At 43.4% G+C, this 22,755-nt stretch overlaps 1 protein-coding gene across 1 annotated transcript in view; it reads right to left on the minus strand.

The window, feature by feature from the left end:
- Positions 1–22,755, minus strand: part of otc (ornithine transcarbamylase) — a 67,081-nt gene that overhangs the window by 8,383 nt on the left and 35,943 nt on the right. Inside the window, exons 5-8 of the mRNA XM_048540131.2 lie at positions 18,963–19,116; positions 9,235–9,357; positions 7,587–7,640; positions 7,343–7,492 (exon numbers count right to left, since the gene is read on the minus strand). Coding sequence (XP_048396088.1) covers positions 7,343–7,492; positions 7,587–7,640; positions 9,235–9,357; positions 18,963–19,116 — 481 coding nt within the window. The remainder of the gene's footprint in view (positions 1–7,342; positions 7,493–7,586; positions 7,641–9,234; positions 9,358–18,962; positions 19,117–22,755) is intronic.

Raw genomic sequence — 22,755 nt, forward strand, 5'->3', positions numbered from 1 at the left:
ACCTACCTAGTGGTTCCCCAAAAGGCTGTCCTAGATAACAGGGAAGTTCTTTCCCCCAGTGATGGCACGCGAGGTCATTCTGAATGAGGAAAGTAGCCTGGTCAGAGGTGGTTGCAGAAGTCAGCCACAGTGGCTGGCTCAGGAGAATTCAGCTCCAGTGCTGCAAAAGGCTAAATGATCTGCTGTGTTGTGCTAGAACGTGCACCACAGACTCCTCAATGCTTCATGTCCCATGAGTGTGAGTTCACATTGTCAAGCTGCCACATGCACAGGACCATCACAAGGGACTGGGTGTGAAACATCTCAGTCAGATGCCTCATGTGCAATCACAGAACTGCAGAATTGGTGGTGTACAGAGGGATGCCATTTAGCCAATCACCAGTGTTTACACCAGCTCTCTGAGCATCTTGACTTGGTGCCAAACTACTGCCTTTTCCCCATAACTCTGCAAGTTGTTTCTATTTAAATACTCATCCAATACCCTCTTGAATGCCTCAGTTAAAACGGTTTCCACCACACTTCCAGACATTACAAACCTAGACCACCCAGTGTTTGCAAACATGCTTTTCTCATTTTGCAATTGTTTCTCTGAAAATTAATTTAAAACTATTAAAACACAACATGTTGGAGAAACTCAACAGGTCTGGCTGCATCTGTGGTGACAGAAACGGAATTAACACTTCGAGTCTGATTTGGAGATAACGAAGTTGGCGCTGGATGAACACAGCAGGCCAAGCAGTGTCTTAGGTGCACAGAAGCTGATGTTTTGGGCCTAGACCCTTCATCAGAAAAGGGGGAGGGGGAAGAGGGTTCTGAAATAAATAACGAGAGAGGGGAAGGCGGACTAAAAATGGAGAGAAAAGAAGATAGGTGGAAAGGAGAGTATGGGTGGGGAGGTAGGGAAGGGATAGGGCAGTCCGGGGAGGACTGACAGGTCAAGGGGGTGGGATGAGGTTAGTAGGTAGGAAATGGAGGTGAGACTTGAGGTGGGAGGTGGCAATAGGTGGGAGGAAGAACAGGTTAGGGAGGCGGGGACGAGCTGGGCTGGTTTAGGGATGCAGTGGGGGTGGGGGGGGGGGGAGGAGAGATTTTGAAGCTGGTGAAGTCCACATTGATACCATTGGGCTGCAGGGTTCCCAAGCGGAATATGAGTTGCTGTTCCTGCAACCTTCGGGTGGCATCATTGTGGCACTGCAGGAGGCCCAGGATGGACATGTCGTCTAAGGAATGGGAGGGGGAGTTAAAATGGTTCGCGACTGGGAGGTGCAGTTGTTTATTGCGAACCGAGCGTAGGTGTTCTGCAAAGTGGTCCCCAAGCCTCTGCTGAGTCTGGTTTGGCTCTTCTTCAGAACTGAAAGGAGCTTAAGAATAGCGTTTTTAACGCTATTGACAAAAGGGCAGGAAAAGCTACTGCAAAAAGGTAGAACTGATGGTGGTGAAGGAAATATAATATGATAAATAGGTGTGAATGTAATGTGTGAATGGGAGAAAATAGATCCTCCCCGCTAAGAGCAAAGCCAGTAAGACACAAACAAGACTTGCCTGGAAATACTATGGCACCATACTCAGAAGTTGTGGAGCTTAATCTTTGAGTCCTCAAGGCTGTAAGGTGCCTAAGGGGAAAATTGGCTGTTGATCCTCCAGGCTGCCTATGCTTTGCTGGAAGACTGTTACAGGTCATAGATGGAAATGCTGGCATGGGAGCAAATGGTTTATTGGAATCGCAAAAAGATGCAAATCAGGTTCATTCCTGCAGACTGAGCAGATGTGTTCTGCAAAGTGGTTACCCAATCTGTGTTTGGTCTTGCCAATACAAAGGAGTAGCATAAAAATGCCATTTTCCACCATTTTTTTCAATTCTTAAGAGCAATATTAGATTTTAAATCTTAAATCTCTTTCTCTCTCTACAGTTGTTTTTTTTATTTATTTGTGGGATGTGGGTGTTGCTATTTGGTCAGCATTTGTTGCCGATCCCTAGATGCCATTGAGAAGATGGTGGTGAACTACTTGCTTGGACTGCTGCAGTCTTCCTGCTGTTGGTTGGCCACAATGCCCTTAGAGGGGGAATTCCAGGATTTCGACCCAGCGACGGCAGTGATGGAATGGCAATATATTTCCAATGCAGGGCAATAAGTAGCTTGGAGGGGAACTTGGAGGTGGTGATGTTCCTACGTATCTGCTGCCCTGTCCTCCTAGATGAAAGTTGTTGTGGGTTTGGAAGGTGCTATCTGAGATCTTTGGTGAATTTCTGCAGTGCATCTTGTAGATTGTGCACATTGTTGCTACTGAATGTTGGGGTTGAAGGAAGTGGTGCTTGTGGATGTCGTACCAGTCAAGCAGGTTGCTTTGTCCTGGATGGAGTCAAGCTTCGTGAGTGTTGTTGGAGCTGTACTCATCCAGGCAAATGGCAAGTATTCCATCACACTCCTGACTTGAGCCTTGTAGATGGTGGGCAGGCATTCTGGCAGGGTTGGAGGGGTTCAGGAGGGGAGTATCATCTCGCCACAGTATTCCTAGCCCCTGGCCTGCTCTTGTATCCACAATATTTATATGGCGAGTCCAGTTGAGCTTCTGGTCAATGGTAACCCCAGGATGTTGATAGTTGGGGGATTCAGTGATAGTGACATTAGTGAATGTCAAGGGATGGAAGTTAGATAGTCTCTTATTGGTGATGGTCATTCCCTGGCATTTGTGTGGCACAAATATTACTTGCCACTTGTGAGCCCATGCCTGGATATTGTCCAGATCTTGTTGCAGTCCATCTTCAAATGCTTCAGCATCTAAGGAGTCACAAATGGTGCTGAACATTGTGCAACCATCAGTGAACATCCCCACTTCTGACCTTATGATAGAGGGAAGGTCATTGATGAAGGAGCTGAAGATGCTTGGGCCTAGGACACTATCCTGAGGAACTCCTGCAGTGATGTGCTGGAGCTGAGATAATGACTTCCAACAACTGCAACCATCTTCCCATGTGCCAGTTACTGACTCCTACTGTCTGAGAGAGTTTACCCCCCACCGATACCCATTGATTCCAGTTTTGCTGGGGGTCCTTAATGCCACAATCAGACAAATGCAGCCTTGAATTCAAGGGATGTCACTCTCACCTCAACTCTGGAATTCAGCTCTTTTGTCCATGTTTGAAACTTGGGGGTTATGATGTCAGGAGCTGAGTGGCCTTGGCTGAACCCAAACTGGGCATCACTGAGCAGGTGCTGCTTGATAACACTGTTGATGTCACCTTCCAGTTCGCTGATGATCGAGAGTAGATTCATGGGGTGGTAATCGGCTGGATTGGATTTGTCCTGCTTTTTATGTACAGCACACACCAGGATAATTTTCCATATTGTCATCCAGATGCCAGTGTTATAAATGTACTGAAACAGCTTGGTTAGGAGAGCAGCAAGTTCTGGAGCATGTCTTCAGTACTATTGACAGAATATTGTCAGGGCCAGAAGCCTTTGCAGTATCCAGTGCCTCCAAAATGTTTCTTGATATCATGAAGAGTGAATTGCATTGGCTGAAGACCAGCACCTGTAATGCTGGGGATCACTGGAAGAGGCTGAGATGGATCATCCACTCGGCACTTCTAGCTGAACACTGCTGCAAAAGCCTTGTCTTTTGCACTGATGTGCTGGGCTCTTCCATCATTGAGGATGGGGATAAATGTGGAGCCTCTTCCTTCATTGAGTTGTTTAATTGTCCACCACCATTAACTACTGGATGTGGCAGGACTGCAGAGCTTAGATCTGATCTGTTGGTTGTGGGGTCACTTAGCTCTGTCTATCACTTGCTGCTTATGCTGTTTGGCATGCAAGTAGTCCTTTTTGGCAGCTTCTTGGCATGCCTTCCTGCACTCTTCATTGAACCAGGGTCGATCTCCTGGCTTGACAGGAATAGTTGAATGGGGGATATGCTGGGCCACAATGGTGCAGATTGTGCTGCTGCTGATGGTCCACAGTGCCTCATGGATGCCCTGTCTTGAATTTCTAGATCTGCTTGAAGTCTATTCCATTCAGCACAGTGATAGTGCCACATAACACAATGGACATTATTGTCAATGTGAAGATGGGACTCTCTCTTTCCCAGGTCTGTGCAGTGGTAACTCCTACTGACAACATTATTGACAGATGCATCTGCATCTGGCAGATTGCTATGGATGAAGTCAAGTATGTTTTTCCCTCTTGTTGGTTCCCTCACCACCTGCTACAGACCCAGTCTAGCAGCAACGAACTTTAGGATCCAACCAGCTCGATCAGTAGAACTGCTGCTAAGCCACTCTTTGTGGACACTGAAATCCCCCACCCAGAGTACATTTTGTGCCCTCACCATCCTCAGTGCTTCCTCTCAGTGTTGTTCAACATGGAGGAGTACTTCTCTCATCAGCTGAGGGAAGACAGTGCATGGTAATCAGTAGGAAGTTTCCCTGTCCATGTTTAACCTGAAGCCATGAGACTTCACGGGGTCTGAAATCAATGATGATGGACACCCTTGACAACTCCCTCCCGACTGTATACCACTGTGCCATCCCCTCTGGTGGATCTGGCCTTCCAGTGGTAAAAACAGTTACCCCCTGAGAGACCAAAGGAACAAACCAAGTTTGAAATCTCAACCAATCCAACCTAATCAGGTTGATGTCAAGTTCATTGAAAGGGAGATGCCCGATAGACAGCAAACCTCAGATTACCACCGGCCAAACCCCTATAGATTGTAAAAAGCAAATGCTTCAATCTGGTAACAAAGTGTGGAGGTGGATGAACACAGCAGGCCAAGCTGCGGGGTCCTTGACGCCATTGACCGCGTCTCCCGCATTTCCCGCAACACATCCCTCACACCCTGCCCCCACCACAACTGCCCCCAGAGGATCCCCCTTGTTCTCACATACCACCCCACCAACCTCCGGATACAACGCATCCTCCTCCAACACTTCCGCCATCTACAATCCGACCCCACCACCCAAGACATTTTTCCATCCCCACCCTTGTCTGCCTTCCGGAGAGACCACTCTCTCCGTGACTCCCTTGTTTGCTCCACACTACCCTCCAACCCCACCACACCCGGCACCTTCCCCTGCAACCGCAGGAAGTGCTACACTTGCCCCCACACCACCTCCATCACCCCTATCCCAGGCCCCAAGATGACCCTCCATATCAAGCAGATGTTCACCTGAACATCTGCCAATGTGGTATATTGTATCCATTGTACCCGGTGCGGCTTCCTCTACATTGGGGAAACCAAGCGGAGGCTTGGGGACCGCTTTGCAGAACACCACCGCTCGGTTTGCAACAAACAACTGCATCTCCCAGTCGCGAACCATTCTAACTTCCCCTTCCATTCCTCAGACGACATGTCCATCATGGGCCTCCTGCAGTGCCACAATGATGCCACCCGAAGGTTGCAAGAACAGCAACTCATATTCCACCTGGGAACCCTGTAGCCCAATGGTATCAATGTGGACTTCACAAGCTTCAAAATCTCCCCTTCCCCCACTGCATCCCAAAACCAGACCAGTTCTTCCCCTCCCCCCCCACTACATCACAAAACCAGCCCAGCTCGTCCCCTCTCCCTACTGCATCCCAAAACCAGCCCAGCCGGTCTCTGCTTCCCTAACCTGTTCTTCTTCTCGCCCATCCCTTCCTCCCATCTCAAGCCGCACCTCCATTTCTTACCTACCACCTCATCCCGCCTCCTTGACCTGTCCGTCTTCCCTGGACTGACCTATCCCCTCCCTACCTCCTCACCTATACTCTCCTCTCTACCTATCTTCTTTTCTCTCCATCTTTGGTCCGCCTCCCCCTCTCTCCCTATTTATTCCAGTTACCTCTCCCCATCCCCCTCTCTGATGAAGGGGTCTAGGCCCGAAACGTCAGCTTTTGTGCTCCCGAGATGCTGCTTGGCCTGCTGTGTTCGTCCAGCTCCACACTTTGTTATCTTGGATTCTCCAGCATCTGCAGTTTCCATTATCACTGCTTCAATCTGGTGCAGGGATTATAGAAAGGCAAAAGATCTCAGGCAGCAAGCCACCTCCCCCTCTCCCTCTTATTTCAGAACCCTCTCCCCATCCCCCTTTTCTGATGAAGGGTCTAGGCCCGAAATGTCAGTTTTTGTGCTCCTAAGATGCTGCTTGGCCTGTTCATCCAGCTCCACACTTTGTTATCTTAAATAAGAGGAGCCCCAGCCCCAGGGTCCAGCTCTAACAAGCCCCTTGAACCACACTGAGGAGATAAAGTCACAAGCCGCAGAGGATGCACTGTCAAGACGTTCTTCGTCAGCCTTCACCAGCACAGAAACTCTCATTTTGGCTGGAGAACAGTCTCTGTCTAATTTTCTTTCCAGATATTGATTGCATACATGGGACATCAGAACACTGCTCAGAAAAAAACATTTTTTGAGTAAACTAGGGTAAGCTGGGGAAGTTGGATATAGCCCTACGTGAGCTCCTACCTACAGGAGAAAGAAATGGTTGAGATTCTTGACATTTGGAGGACTGGTGCAGAACAGGCCCCAGCTGAGACCAGTGGAGATGCTGAGCCTCTGGCCATGACCTTTAATGAGCAAGCAGAGATACACAGGCAAATGGGAACATCTGGTTAGAGATCATGCAAAATCTCAAGAAAAGGGCTTCCCAAATTTGATGTTGTGGCTCCAGTGTGCAAAATTGTTTTGCCTCACCAGCTGCTGTGAGTTACACATACTACTTAGTGATGCAAACAAACAATGCAGTGAGTCTTTCTATTTCCACATGTGTTATAGATGCTGTTCATCTGATCCTGTCTGATTTTAGGAACTGACATGAAGAATAGACCGTATCCCTGGAGGTGCACTGTTGCCAAGCAAATGACAGTGATTCAGCATTTGAATCAATGGGCACTTGTTTTGGTTGGTTCAGAATTACTGCAGGGATCATACAGCTGCTGGAGGTCCTGAAGCTCAGGCTGCAAAATGATTTTTTTCATCTTTTGTAAGCTCACCTTTTGTGAATGGTGCAAATTATGCAAAAAGCACAGCCAGGTCCAATCGTTGTTCCTCTTTACCAGTTTTGTATTGTAAATATATTGCAGTTAACAATACTGCTTAGAAATCTGTGAAAACACAGCTATATCACTGGTCAAGTACAATATTACAGTAGTACGAGTAACTAATGTTCAATACCTTGGTGAAATCAAATCAATTCTAGTTAATTTAGGAATTGGAAAATAAATTTAGAACAGAGGTAAAAAGTTGGGATGCATACGCTGAGGAACATATTTGATTGAGGCAGGCAAAGGAATAAATACATGATCTTATGAAAATTGCCAACTATGCTTTGTACTTTATATTTTTCAGATTTCACAGATCCTACCTTCATGGTGATTTGATAACCATGAAATGCTTTCAGTCTCTCTGCTTTCTCCTCTTCTTGTCCCATGCTGATCCAAGTATCTGTTACCAGAACATTAGCTCCACTAGCTGCTTCCAGGGGATCATTAGTGAAAAACATTTTGGTTCCACACTAATTTCAACAATAATTGAAAAAAAAGGACAATTCTTAGAAATAAACAACTTCACCCACAAAATGGAAAGACCACCAAAACTTGAAATCCTACCTTTTCTGACAATGACTTGGCAAACTGAGAAACCGTAGCATCAGGTTCAAAGCCCTATTTAAAAAAAACATAATTCACAAATCTTTTCGATTGATGCTGCAGGCTAACAAGAGAAGAAGTTTGCAAAAGGTATGAAATTGATCCTCTAAGTTGATAGCAAACTTCGATAAATAGGGTTATACAAGACTGCTATCTTAAACTAAATGATCCTGAACAGAAGGATCAAAATTTGTCACTTGGTAGCAGTCACTCAAATTTGTCCACTTCAGTAACGGGTATGTTATTGACTTTCTCATGCAGCGAGTGAACAGCAGCAAATAGCAGCATTCGAATAAATTGTGCCTGAGCAGAATGGGCAATAAAGCAAATCTGTCTTTGGCATTCAGTTAATGTTTCCTACGTTTCCATTAGGAAAAATTAAACAAAATGTTTAAGTATGTAATGACAACAAGGGTTTAATACTATTCTCAAGAAGATGAGAGTTTTAATTTATTATTCTTCAGTTGGGAGCAACAGTGATTCTCCAAGCACCACAATAAAAATTGGGTCAATACCATATTGGAGCTGAACATTTGTGATATATTGTTATTTGGAAACTTGGATTTTAAAATGGATAGAACCATGTGTAGCTGTAAATTTATTAGTTGTTTGCCTGTTTGTTCTATGTTGTGTGAATTAAGACAGAATGGACATGGTTTTGGTTTAATTTTGGAGTAACTCTGAGCGAGTCATTGAGTTGCCTGGAAATCTGTTTAAGTGCATTTAAATCAGATTTTAAAAGACCCCTTTAGATGAACTTTCAGTGCTTTAGAAAACAAGAGCGTGAAAAATTGGAAAAGTATTCTTAAGTGGTTGAAAAGAAACATTCCAGAAGCAGAAAGCCCTAAGGTGTCAAAATCAAAAGCCTCTTATGAGGCTACTGAATGCACGTTTTGAAGGAGCACTTGATCAGGAGTAAGTGAGCTGCGTTAACAGTTTAAGGATTTCATGAAGAGCATTAACTAGTAAATGCAGTGGTGCTCTGGAAAGAACCCAAATATGACCATGTCAGCTAAACAAGAAGCAAGAAGGAAGAGGTGACCCTCTATTGAATCTTCGCTATCTGTAAAGTTGTTGTTGAGGTAGAAGTGAAATTTGTAACAAGACTATTTCTACTGGTTCTTGTACACTGTAAAATAGCAAGGAGTTAGATAGGAGTACACAATGGCAGAAAGTGCTAACAGACTACTTGTTCCTCCTGAGAATATCACAACATGTCTTGAAACTATGTATTAGAACCATGTTGTTAGCTGTCAAAAATATTTATACAAAGAATGGGTGTGATTATTGACCAGTCAGTGATTATTAATCTGTCAGCAACCATAATAATGTGAATATACACATTTCAAATGCTTTTGTATGTGCATTTTGGGTTAGATCCATATTTGATGAAATTTGGGATAATGTCTTCAGCACGTTCAATCTCTCAGTCCTTCTGGGAGAGTAGCAGCCGTTACTTTTTCAACAGTTCAAATGCTTTCCTAATGTGCCTGCAGGAATTAATACAGTATCACACCATACCAATAATGTACAAACAGTAATCTTTTAACCAATGTGCACTTAATTAAACATTCCCATATTGTGATTAATCTTATCCTAGAGAGGTTACCTTAGGTGTGGCAACACGAAGATGCATTCCAAGTTTAGGAGCGCTCAACAAGAAAGAGTGTAACACATTATTTCCATCTCCTATCCAAGTCACAGTCAAGCCAGTCAATGAGCCAAAATGTTCCTACAAAGAATGAATGTTAAAACATCTATAAATATCTGTATTTGCTGAACAGCGTTTTAGACGTGAACCACAGAAAAAGGGCTAAACTGTCTTTCGGGGTGAAGCCCCGATGTAAGTACATCAGAGCTGCACTTTCTGACCTGGTGGTTGTGTAATGTAAAGTTGTCACTTTTTCTTAAACCAAGGAAGGATTCTAGCACTATTTTGAAGCATACCCCATAGGATGTAGGCTGATGGCAGTGGGGGATTTTCTAGCAGGGCTGGTGGGCAGGAAGAAAGAATCTGCTGCAGTATTTAAATGCCTGAAACAGCTGAAGAAACATGTCAGTGATAACTTTGGAGCCAGGAATAAAATACAATTCTGCAAACAAATCAAGAGGTCAAGCAGCAGTTATGGACAAAAAAAAATTGGGGTAATAATTCAGGTCCATGACCTCTCATCATACTGAGAAGCACAGATTCAGTTTATAGTAAAGAAAGCAGATTGGGAGTTTGCAGGGACATAATTTTCTCATTCATACAATTCCCTTACATTTGTGCATGAATTACTCAGAATAATCTGTCCATCATTACTATATATAAATTGTTGAGCACATTTCAAAGGGCCATAGTGACTGATCTATACACAGAAAATTGTTTGAAAAGCCCAGTGAAATGACACAAAAAATAATTTTTAGACAATTTATGCCCTATTTCTCTTATGACAGGGCTTCGTTTTCTAGATGGCTTTTAATCAAGTGCTTAGTTGATGTCTTTTTCCATCAACGTCTCCCAGTAGTGCTACAATGCTTTTTCCGAAGGGACTCTTATATTTGTGCTGTTTGAAGAAAGAGTGCTGATGCAGAAAGACTTGCATTCATTCACTGGTGCTCCCAAACCAACATGTAGCACTGTATTTTTGTGCAGTCAATGAGACTATGCAGACATATAAAAGAATAAGTGGAGCCCGATTCTCAAATTCCTGACTCCATTCTTGGCCTTCCAATTATCAGCACTGCATGGCAGGAGTGCAAGTTGCTGTATGTAATGATTCCTCTGCCCACACTCTTGACCTGGCTCCATTGCAATGAAAGGCATCTTCCAGTCCCTCATAATTTTTATGGAATGAGGTTAGGTTCAACCTAACTGTATGAAGAGGATAATCCATTGTTTCTATCTTTTACCCAAGACATAGTCAAGCAGTGCGCCAATACAGAAAATGGTTTAAAAAAGTTAAAAACAGCTGTACTTTCTGGACAGCAGTTTCAGCGTGAAGCATTTACCACAGAAATAAAACAAAGAAATAACATGTCTTTGGGGTAAGGTTGCAAATGGAAGTTCATCAGAACAGTTGCAGTGAATGCAATCTAAAAGGTGTCGAAAAGTGCCTGCTCTACACTTAAAATATTAACTAGTTGCTACCTACAAATATTATGACTTAGAAGCCCTTCAGGCTGCTCCACTATTTGATTTGAGCATGATTGATATGACAATGGCCTACATTACTATGGCTCTACATTTATGTGTATGTGCCAAAACGTTTTATCAATTAAACATGTTTCCAACTCTGCCTTAAAAATATTTAATGGTATAGTTGTCTATTGTTCTTTGGGGAAGAAAATTTCACACACTCTCAAACTGCACAAAAAAGTTTTCTCCTTTTAGTCTGAAATGGGTAATCCTCCATGGGGTCCCCTACTTCTAGACTGACAAAGGGAAATATCTTTTCAGCATCTACCCCAAACAACCAGACAGTGTGGTTTGCATTGGTACCAGTGACATAATTACAAAAAGAAATGTTGTCCTGCAATCAACATTTAGGGAGTTTGGTAGAAAATTAGAAGCAGCTGTCAAAAGTTGTCATTATTGGATTATTCTCAAAGCTACATGCAATGGAATACTGAAGTAGCAGGATAAGAGATGATTGTGTAACTGTAAGGAGGGAGTGCTTTAAGTTTCCAGATGACTGGGACTGGTTCCAGGGAAGATGACCCTTATACAAGCTGGATGCACCTGAATTGAGTTGGGGATGAGTTCTTTGTGGTGAATTTTTGCTTGTGCACTTTCAGGGCTTTAAACTATCTCAACGGGGGTGTTTGGAACTAGGACAGGAGATGAGACAGTAATACCACGGGTGCCCAAAACACTTGGAAAAACAGGTAACATTAATTTGCTACTTTCTATTATAATAAGGGTAATTACAGAAAGAAAGAATGAAATCTAAATCAGGGTCACACAGTGTGTATGTGATAGCACAGAGTTTAGTTAATAAAATTGATGAGTTACAGGGGCGGATTGCTACGTGGAATTACAATGTTGTGGCTATAACAGAGACATGGCTCAAGGAAGATTTGGACAGATTTTAAAGATACCTGTTTTCAGGGTGTTTGGAAAAGATATATAAGGCAAAAAGGAGGGTGGCAAAATAGGTTACCAAGCGTAGTATTGTGCTGCAGAAAGAGGATGTTTCACACAGTTTAAGTACAGACACAATTTGATTAAAAATAGAAGAATAAAACGATCGCACTTATATTGTATTCTGTAATTTCAAGACCACCTAGTAGTGGAAAACAAGAAGAGGAACAAATCTGAAAGTAAATTAAAAGACAGGTGGAAACATCATATAGCAGTTATAATGAGGACTTTAATTACTCTACCAATATCCCAGTTCACTTAAGCGTAAGGGGCAATGAGGGCCAAGCATTCCCGGATTTTGTTCAAGAGAATTTCCTACAACAATAAATTTTCAATCCAACAAGAAAGGATGCATTGCTGAACCCGATTCATGAGAATGGGATGGATCAAAGTAATCAAATGTGTGTGGTGGACCATTTATGGAGCAATGATCATTATATCATAAGGTTTAGGACGACAGTCAAAACCAACACAGGATAACCACAAGGCAGAATAATTAACTGGGGTAAGTGCCAATTTCAATGGGGCAAGAATGAAGTGGGGCTTGAAACACCTGGAACCAAAGGTTGGCAAAAGAGAGCTGTTGCTGAATAATGGGCAACACTCAAAGAGGAGAGGGCTTGGGGAGAGCTGAAGTACATCCCTGCAAAACGGAGGCGTAGGGTATATGAACACAGAGCTTCTTGGATGAAAAATGAGATTAAGATATAGAAGAAAATGTGAGCTTATGACAGGCGAGAGGCAGAAAATACAATTAAGAACAAAACCAAGAATAGAAGGTTCAGAAGGGAAATGAGAAAGCAAAAACCAGCAAACAGGATTGTGAATGAAAGATGAGCAGCTAACATAAAGGGGAATCCCAAAGTCTTCAATGACTAATAACAATGAAAAGGTGTTAAAAGAAGGAGTAGTTGGGCTGAAGAGGGATCAACAAGAAAACATACACATGGATGCAGGTGGCATGACTAATGTATTAAAATAATAATTTGTATCCGTATTTACTAAGGATAGAGATACTGCCCAGGAGGTGACAGGAGGAATCTCAGCCACATGAACAATTTAAAACTGCTAAGTAGATGACATTGGATAGACTGTTGGTACTTAAAATTGATGAATCACAGGGACCAGATGAGATCTATCCAAGGATATTGAACAAAGTGCAAGTGGAAATTGCAGAGGCACTGGCAATAATAATACCCTAGACTTAGGGGTAGTGCCAGAGGACAAGAATTCCAAATGGAACTGTCTTATTTTAAAAGTTGTCAGGATAAACTCAGCAACTACAGACCAGTTTAACTAAACTGATGGGGAAACGTATTGAAAGAACTATTCCAGATCTAACTAATGGAAAAAATCTAAGTTAATTAGGAAGCACCAGTACAAATTTTGTAAATGGAAGTCACGTTTAACTAACTTGCTAGAGTGTTCTTGAAGAAGTAACTGAGTCAGTTATGATGGTAATGCTGCCGATGTGGTACACATGACTTCCAAAAGAAGTCTGATACAGTTCTGCAAAACAGACTTGTGAGAAAACTTGTGGAATAAATGTAACTGTAGCAGAATGGACTTAAAGTTGGAAAAGGTCTAGGAAACACGGACTTATGATTAATAGATATTTTTCAGGAGGAAGGTTTGTCTTAGAGTTCTCCAGACTTCAGCTTTGTAATGTTTACTTTTTCCGATTTATAATTACTGATCTAGATGTTGGTGTGTGAGGATAATTTCCAAGTTTGCAATGATGGAAAACTTGCAAGTATTGTAAAGTGTGAGGAGGACTATACAAAATTACAAAAGGACAGTGACAGGTTGGAGAAGTGGACAGACAGGTGACGGACAAAGTTCATTGTAGATAAGTGTGATATGATTTTTTTGGACAGAGAAAACATGGAAATATTGTAACAAAATAAAAGGGTGAAATCCTAATGTGTGTACAGAAGCAAAGAGACCTGAGTATTTATGTACATAAGCCATTAACAGTAGTATGTAGTCCACTCTTCTGCACTGAATGCCTGTCACTCTGTCTGGAAAAAAAACTGAATACAGAATGTCTGAAGAGCACCCTTGTAGTATTTCAGCATTTGTACTTCGTTGGAAAAAAATGGGGGGAAGCAAGTGCGAAATAAAGAATCAGGGTGTTCTCCTGTCTTTGTTTAAGTCATAAAGCTGTTAAATAGTTTTGTTAGCCGTTGGCTCGGCTTCCAATATAGCTGGGGTGGTATTCAATACAATAACCAGCTTTTTCTAGGCTACTCCACATGGGGACCAGCAGAGTTCACTTGTTGACAGCACATCCCTCCACACCCCATTGTTTCACATCCTCCAAAAGAATCACCATGGAACCATCTGAGAAATATTCAGCTCTCTCCTTCCAGTTACTGTATTTTAAATCATTGATGCCTAAAGTTCTGAAAATGGCATTTCAAGTTCCACAGAAAATTAAAGTTTTCTTCTCACTGGAGAAAGAGTTCCTAGTTACAGACATTTTGCATAATTAGCACCTACCATCACATTAAAATAAAGATCATCTAGTAATTATGCAATGGGTGGTGTCATTGTTACATTGTTTGAGTACGACATCCCACTTCCTGTCTGGTTTACACTTTATTTGAAAAAAAATCGGTGCTCGAGTGCCAGGAGACGGGTGTCACAGCTGGGTCGAGTCCTAACTTTGAACTTTTTGCAAGAGTAATCAGGGCTGACTGCTACTTTTCGCCTACTCTTGGAGGGCATAAATGGTATTGACAGGGAGATGGATATCAGTGAAGGGAGGATGAGATGGACGAAAAGATGAAACAAGTCATATTGCTCAGAAAAATTTGTGAATAGCTTCACAGAACAGGACCTGAAACGTTACCTCTGTTTTCTCCTCCACAGATGCTGCCAGACCTGCTGAGCTTTTCCAGCAACTTTGTTTTTGTTCACAGAACAAAAACCTGACAAATAAATAAGGACGTGAATTTGTGCCACAACAGAATCAGAATCATGTGATCACTCACCACTTAAGAACATAGAACAGTGCAGGCCCTTCGGCCCACGACATTGTGCCAAACTTTTACCCTAAACCTAAGGACCAACCTCCACCCCTACCTTATATTATCATCCATGTACCTATTTAATAGCCACTTAAATGCCCCTAATGAGGCCGACTCCACTGCCCTCTCTGGCAATGCATTCCATACCCTGACCATTCTCTGAGCAAAGAACCCACCTCTGACACCTCCCCTATATCTACCTTCACTCACTTTAAAACTACGCCCCCTCTTAATAGCTACCTCCACCTTTGAAAAAAGTCTCTGGCTGTCCACTCTATCTATACCTCTGATCATTTTGTACATCTCTCTCTATCACGTCACCTCTCATCCATCGTCATTCTAAAGAGACAAGCCCTAGCTCTCTCAACCTTTCCTCGTAAGACCTTCCCTCCATTCCAGGCAACATCCTGGTAAATCTCCTCTGCATCTTTTCCAATGCTTTCACATCTTTCCTGTAATGAGGCGACCAGAACTGGTAACAATACACCAGATGTGGCCGAACCAGGGTTTTGTATAGCTGGAGCATAACTTCATGGCTCTTGAACTCGATCCCTCTATTAATGAAAGCTAACACACCATACGCCTTCTTAACAACTCTATCCACCTGGGTGACAGCTTTCAGGGAACTGTGAACATGAGCCCCAAGATCCCTCTGCTCCTCCACTCTGCCAAGAATCTTTCTGTAACCCAGTATTCTGCTTTCAAGCTTTTCCTTCCAAAATGAAACACCTCACACTTTTCAGGGTTAAACTCCATCTACCACTTCTCAGCCTGGCTCTGCATCCTATCAATGTCCCTTTGTAACCTAGAACAGCCCTCCACACTGTCCACAATACGCCCCACCTTTGAATTGTCTGCAAACTTGCTAATCCACCCTCCCACTCCTTCATCCAAATCATTTCCAAAAATCACAAATAGAAGAGGACACAGAACAGATCCTTGTGGCACACCACTCGTAACTGAGCACCATGTTGATTATTTTCTGTCCACTACCACCCTTTGTCTTCTAAGGGCCAGCCTATTCTGAATTCAATCTGCCACATTTCCCCCTGTTCCATGCCTCCTTACATTCTGTAGGAGCCTACCATGGGGAACCTTAACAAACACCTTACATAAATCCATGTATACCACATCCACTACTCTACCTTCAGCCACGAGTTTGGTCACCTCTTTGAAGAATTCAGGAAGGTTTGAGAGTCATGATCTACCCCTCACAAATCGATGCTGACTATCATGAATCAAACTGTGCCTTTTCAAGTGGTCATAAATCCTATTTCCCAGAGCCTTTTTCAACAACTTGTCCACCACTGATGCAAGACTAACTGGCCTGTAATTTCTGGGGTTATCCTTACTCCCTTTTTTGAACAAGGGAATGACGTTTGCCTCTCTCCAATCTGCTGGCACTATACCGTGGACAGTAAGGACGAAAAGATTATGGCCAAAGGCCATGTAATCTCTTTTCTCAATTCCCATAGAATCCTTGGATAAATCTCATTAGACTTGGGGGACTTATTTATCTTCAACTTACTTAAATTTCTGAGCACATCTTCCTTACTAACATCGACCTCCTCTAACCGGCCAGCCTGTTTCACACTGCCCTCCTCTACTACTAGGTCCCTCTGAGTTGTGAATACCAAAGAAAATTATTCATTAAGGACCTCTCCTATCTCTTTAGGCTCTGTGCACAAATTCCCTTTCCAATTCTTGATCGGCCCTGCCCTTTCTCTGGTCATTCTCTTATTCCTCACATACGTGTAAAAAGCCTTGTAGTTTTCCTTGATCCTATCTGCCAAGGTTTTCTTATGCCTCCTTATAGCTCTCCTAAGCTCTTTCTTCAGCTCCTTCCTGGAAAACTTGTATCCCTCTAGGGCCTTTGCTCTTCCTTGTTTCCTAAACCTTACATAAGCATCCTTCTTCCTCTTAACCAAATGTTCAAACTCTCTTGAGAACCAAGGCTCCCTCACTTGGCTGCACCTTCCCTGCCTGCTAGGAACAAACATATTGAGCACACGCAGTATGCATTCCTTAAACAATCTCCACATTTCAATAGTGCTCCTCCCTGACAGTATCTACTCCCATTTTATGTTACCCAGTTCTTGCCTAACAGAATTGTAATTACTCTTCCCCCAACTATAAACTTTACCCTGCTGTATGTACCTATCCTTTTCCATGACTACAGTAAAAGCAACAGAGTTATGATTGCTACCACCAAAGTGCTCTCCTACCAACCAGTCTAAAACTTGGCCTGGTTCATTGCCAAGCACCAAATCCAAAGTGGCCTCTCCTCAGGCCAAGCAGCATCTCAGGAGCACAAAAGCTGACGTTTCGGGCCTAGACCCTTCATCAGAGAGGGGGATGGGGAGAGGGAGCTGGAATAAATAGGGAGAGAGGGGGAGGCGGACCGAAGATGGAGAGTAAAGAAGATAGGTGGAGACAGTATAGGTGGGGAGGTAGGGAGGGGATAGGTCAGTCCAGGGAAGACGGACAGGTCAGCATTCTCCAGCATCTGCAGTTCCCATTATCTCTGATTACCTACTAACCTCATCCCACCTCCTTGACCTGTCCGTCTTCCCTGGACTGACCTATCCCCTCCCTACCTCCCCACCTATACTCTCTCCACCTATCTTCTTTACTCTCCATCTTCGGTCCGCCTCCCCCTCTCTCCCTATTTATTCCAGCTCCCTCTCCCCATCCCCCTCTCTGATGAAGGGTCTAGGCCCGAAACGTCAGCTTTTGTGCTCCTGAGATGCTGCTTGGCCTGCTGTGTTCATCCAGCCTCACATTTTTTTAATCTTGGAATTCTCCAGCATCTGCAGTTCCCATTATCTCTGGCCTCTCCTCATATTGGTCTACCTACATATTGTGTCAGGAATTCTTCCTGAGCGCACTGGACAAAATCCGCTCCATCTAAACTATTACAACTAAAATGTTTCCAATCAATATTTGGAAAGTTGAAGTCACCCATGACTACAACCCTGTGACTTCTGCATCTTTCCATTATTTGCCTCCCAATCCGCTCCTGCACTTCTCTGCAACTACTAGGGGGGTCTGTTAAAAAAACCACAAAGTCACTGCTCCTTTCTTGTTCCTGACCTCAACCCAAACTGGCTCTGTAGACACATCATTCTCGAACTGCCTTTCAGTGGCTTCCAAACTAGCCCTGACTAGCAATGCTACTCCCCACCTCTTTTTCCAGTCTCCCTATTTCTTTTAAAGCATCTAAATACCAGAACTTCCAACAACCATTCCTCTCCCTGAGTTACCCAAGTTTCTGTAATGGCCACAATATCGTAATTCCAAGTACCAAAACATGCTCTAAGTTCATCCGCCTTATTTCTGATACTTCTAGCATTGAAGCACACACATGTCAAACCACCTCTGCGTCCACAATTACGCTCCATCAACCGCATTTCTTCATAAACAGCCTCACTCCCTGTTGTGTCCGTTGGAAGGCTGAATACCTCATCACCTGAATTACAAACCCGGTTCCCTACCCCCTGCCAATCTAGTTTAAACCATCCTGTATAACTCGAGCAAACCTCCCTCCCAGGATATTTGTGCCCTTCTGGTTCAGGTGCAACCCATCCTTACTGTACAGGCCCCACCTTCCCTGGGATGTGCTCCAATTATCCACATAATGGAAGCCCTCCCTCCTATACCCGCCCTGTAGCCACGTGTTTGGCTGCACTGTCTCCCTATTTCTTACCTCATTATCACATGGCACTGGTAGTAATCCAGAGATAACTACCCTGTTTGTCCTGAACTTCAGCTTCCAACCTAACTCCCTGTGCTCGTTTTTCACATTATCAGTCCTTTTTCTCCCTATGTCATTGGTACCAATGTGTACCATGACAGCTGGTTGCTCACCCTGCCCCTTAAGAATCTTGAAGGCACGATCCAAGCCACACGGACCCTGGCATCCAGGAGGCAACATACCATCCGTTCATCTCATTAGCGTCCACAGAACCACCTGTCTGTGCCTGTTGAATCCCCTACTACAATTGCTCTCCTATTTTCCCCACTTCCGTTCTGTGCCACAGGGGCACGCTCAGTGCCAGAGACCTGTCCACTATGGCCTTCCCAGTTGGACTGTGGTCATGATTGAGGTGCTGGACAATAAAGCATCTTTCACCCTGGGAGATTGTTACATTTAACCATCTGAAACTGCTTTGGAGATACCTGAAGAGTAAGATAATCAGCCAGGATCTGGATAGGATGATAGAGTTCCGACAACCCATTAATCACAGGGATTGAGCCATCTTCTGCTAACTGCTGGAGTTCAGAGTGTTTGTAAACGCGGGCCAGAATCAGGTCAGTCATTCCAGACAACACCCTGGAATATGAATCAAGCAGACCCCAACGTTAGCAAAGAATCTCAAATTTAGAAACTCCAAATTAGTAAGAATCAAACACTATGTTTATATTTTTGCAAATGTTTCTTATTCTTTTTGATATGCATCAAATACCATCATGTTTGATAACACCTGAATTCACATTCACTGTTAAGAAAAACAACCTAGTTAGTTTGTTTTCATTCAGAACCCTTGGGTCAAATCAGAAAGTTTCAAAGCTCTCTGATTCACTGAATTTGAAGGCAAATCACACACATGAACAGACATTTGAATGAACAGTGGCATCTAGCTCACCACCTCATATTGGAAAGTACCAGCTTCGGTCATCTGTTTTCAGTGTAACAACATGGCTAGTGCCATTGAAGTCAGTGGATGTGTCTCATGTAAATAATATCTCAAGTGGCATTACCAATATATGATAACCACAAGCTAAGCAAATCATACAAATGACCATAAGTCAACGCTGATGATAAAGAGAAAGCAGACTGCCCTCTAGTGCCTGTCTGGCCTGGGATTCCCAGTGCAGCCTTGTGGTGGAGGCCCTGGTTTGGGGTGGGGAAGTTTCAGGAGCTGGGGTTGTGGGGGTGCATCTGCAAAATGTGCTGCAATGGTCTCACTATATGGGTAATATCTGTTGCAGGATGTGACACAACAAACGGTCAGTGCACGGAAGAGGACTGGAGGTGAAAGATGATGGTGATAAGGTGACGTGATTTGTGACTGCCTCAATACCATCTCTTCCAATCTCTGCCCTTTTGTGGCAGCCTTGGTCACAGGAGGGAACCAGCAGTGCAGGCAACACTCTATCCTTCACTGCACCATATGTGCCACTCACCAGTCAACCCAATATTCACAATATTCATTGTCTGCACGACACTGTGCCATTCCTAAAAGTAAGGTTTCAGCAAAGATCTGCAGATTGGGTTGTGGATGAGATGGTGGACTTGGTCTCCGAGCTGGCTTGTTCTTGTTCAGATGTTTCATCACCGTGCCATCAGTGAGGCCTCCGATGAAGTGACATTATTCTACTGCGCTTGGAATTTATACTGTCTGGGCCGTTATGGTTAGTGATACTACTCACAGACCAGACAGTATAAATTCCAAGTGGAGTAGAACAACATTGCTTCATCAGAGGCTCCACTGATGATGTTACCTGGCATGGTGATGAAAGAGCTGAACCAAAATAAATCAGCTCAGCGAACAAATCAACAACTTCATTCCTATACCTGCTCAGAGTAATGCCATCTTTGGCTCTGCATGGGGTTCCTCACTCTCTTAAATGGAAAACTCGATTTCAAAGCGCTGAGGCACTGTGGAGCACATGAGATGAATGGGTTCTTCCATTTTTGACTCCATGGCTTTGCAGGGCCTCAGGTGATTCGGACATATTAGCAGGTATCTCGGGCTGAATCTCCAGATACTGCCAGCTGACGTACTGCTCCCAGGGCTCTCACCCTGCTGAGCAGGGCTGCGTCTGTCCTCATCCTCCAAAAGGAGACCGATGACAGCCCACACTATTTTCTCTATATGTTCCTGTGATTTGTCCCTGTGTCACCTTTTTTAATATCACATGAGGGCCCCCCCGCCGAAGAGTGTGTACTGTACGTGTTCCCAAGCTACGCTGAGATGCCGTGACTGTGCAGATCCCGTGTCCTTGTCATGTTGACTCCTCCCCTTGTGCAGAGATCAAAGAGAAAATGGTAACAGGAGCAAGGGTAGAAAACAGATGTGACTTGCAGTTCCCCTGGGACTTGCAATTATTCAGCACATCTCCCAAAAGACCATTCTTTATTATTGAACCATGATATTGTCACTGGGATAATTGGCCATGGAGCATAAAGCTTTCTCTGGCATTATCCAATATCCACAGAGACACACTCTAGTCAGGATGGAGGAAGCACTGAACAATGCTATGACCACAGTTGGAGATATACTGTCACTTTAGTCCGATTAAGCCATAGCTCAAAGTTTCATTAAAATGCTTTTTCCAGCTATCAAGATGTCCAAATAGAATAACTTATTAATATCAGATCTTCATCATAAATGATTTATCAGCAGCTTTCTTAATAAATACAATTATAGGACTTTTATCAAAGCAAAACTTATTGAACAACAATACAACGGTTGATCGGCATATACAGTCAGTAACACAGGGCTAAATACTGTATTCTGCACATTGGTCTCCAGGACAGCCAACTAAAAGGAGTTCCTGAGCTACGCTATTCTGATGTTTAAAGGCTGTTTCAGAATCCCGTCACACGTGAAGCCAATTCTGGGCTCATTTGGATGTGACCTAGTAAGGGGGCATATCATCAAAACATTTATTTCAATAAAGTGAAGCAGGAATTCTCCTCAACTCCAATTCACTCCTGGCAGATGCAGCTGCCCTTTTATCAATTTCTGTGCCCACTATCCTTCTCTACATCTTCAGGGAGGCATTTAAAACCACTGAAAGAGCGACATCTGACCCAAATTCAATCCACGTAAAGTTGGAATTTGCCTATGGAGGTATAAAAAGGGCCAGCAGCTTACCTGAATGTACTGTAGAGGCCTGAGGTCCAATTTTGTGCTAACTATCCCGTTTTGTTCAAGTGTTGACTAGTTGCAAAGTGCTGAGCAGAATCCAATTTCCACCCACATATTCAGTTCAGTATGTGGCTTATTTAGAGGCAGACAAAGGGGAAACCAGCTGTTGATTAATTTCAATTGCCTGGCCACTATGACCCTCGTTCAAAATATGGGATTCCCTTTCCCAATTCATTGTGCCTTGAATAAAGAGTCAAAGTAACGCCCCTCACCCCTTTCCTTCACTTATGTATGTTTACATTTCCTTACATTGTTGCTTGGGGCTGGAGTGCTACCCAATCACCTCTATAATGCAGACCTCAGGAGACACAGATTACTGCTTACATTCAAGGTATGAAGCCCTTTCACTGGATGGAACCGTTAAAACTATGTGAAGGCCACAAACATGCAAATTAAGTTTCTGTCACTTGTAAATTACTTTCTTAGAAGCTGTCTGCACTTTTTTTTTAAAAAAAGCTTTCCTTCATTATCTGCTAAGATCAAAGTGCTCTTGGCCCACCAATGGGGTTTTATTTAACCTACCCTTTATTGCCAATGCCTTGAAGGTGCTTGGACTTCCTGTCCTAAATAAGACACTTAACCAATAGCGTGCCTTCAGCTGGACCTAATGTCAGCCCTTTCCACTGTAATGATGACCAAAGGCAAAATTGTGTGCTGCTCAAGCCCACAGTCTAGCATACTTCCAGGATACTGCACTTCCACTGCCCCAGGACAGTAATTGGCCAGGAAAATTGGCCCATTTATATTTATTGCCATGAGAGCTTCTGTAAAAAGAACATGAATCAACTCCTCAGAGCTTTATTTTCTTTCTGCTTGTTATTGTTGTACAGGTATGAAAGATAGTTGTTCAATCTCAGCCAATGATCTAAATGATTAAAACTACTACATTAATCAGCAGGCTGAGTGGTTGAAGTTAAATGTGAGAATGTTCTTTGTACAGAAAGTAAAAAATAACATTTGGAGCTGCAGTCCTAGCTGTTCCCTCAAGAAAATCCTATTTGAGGTAGCAAACCAAAACAACACTGTAATGGGGG

This window comes from Stegostoma tigrinum, chromosome 12 (assembly GCF_030684315.1).
Source record: "Stegostoma tigrinum isolate sSteTig4 chromosome 12, sSteTig4.hap1, whole genome shotgun sequence".
Lineage (NCBI taxonomy): Eukaryota > Metazoa > Chordata > Chondrichthyes > Orectolobiformes > Stegostomatidae > Stegostoma > Stegostoma tigrinum.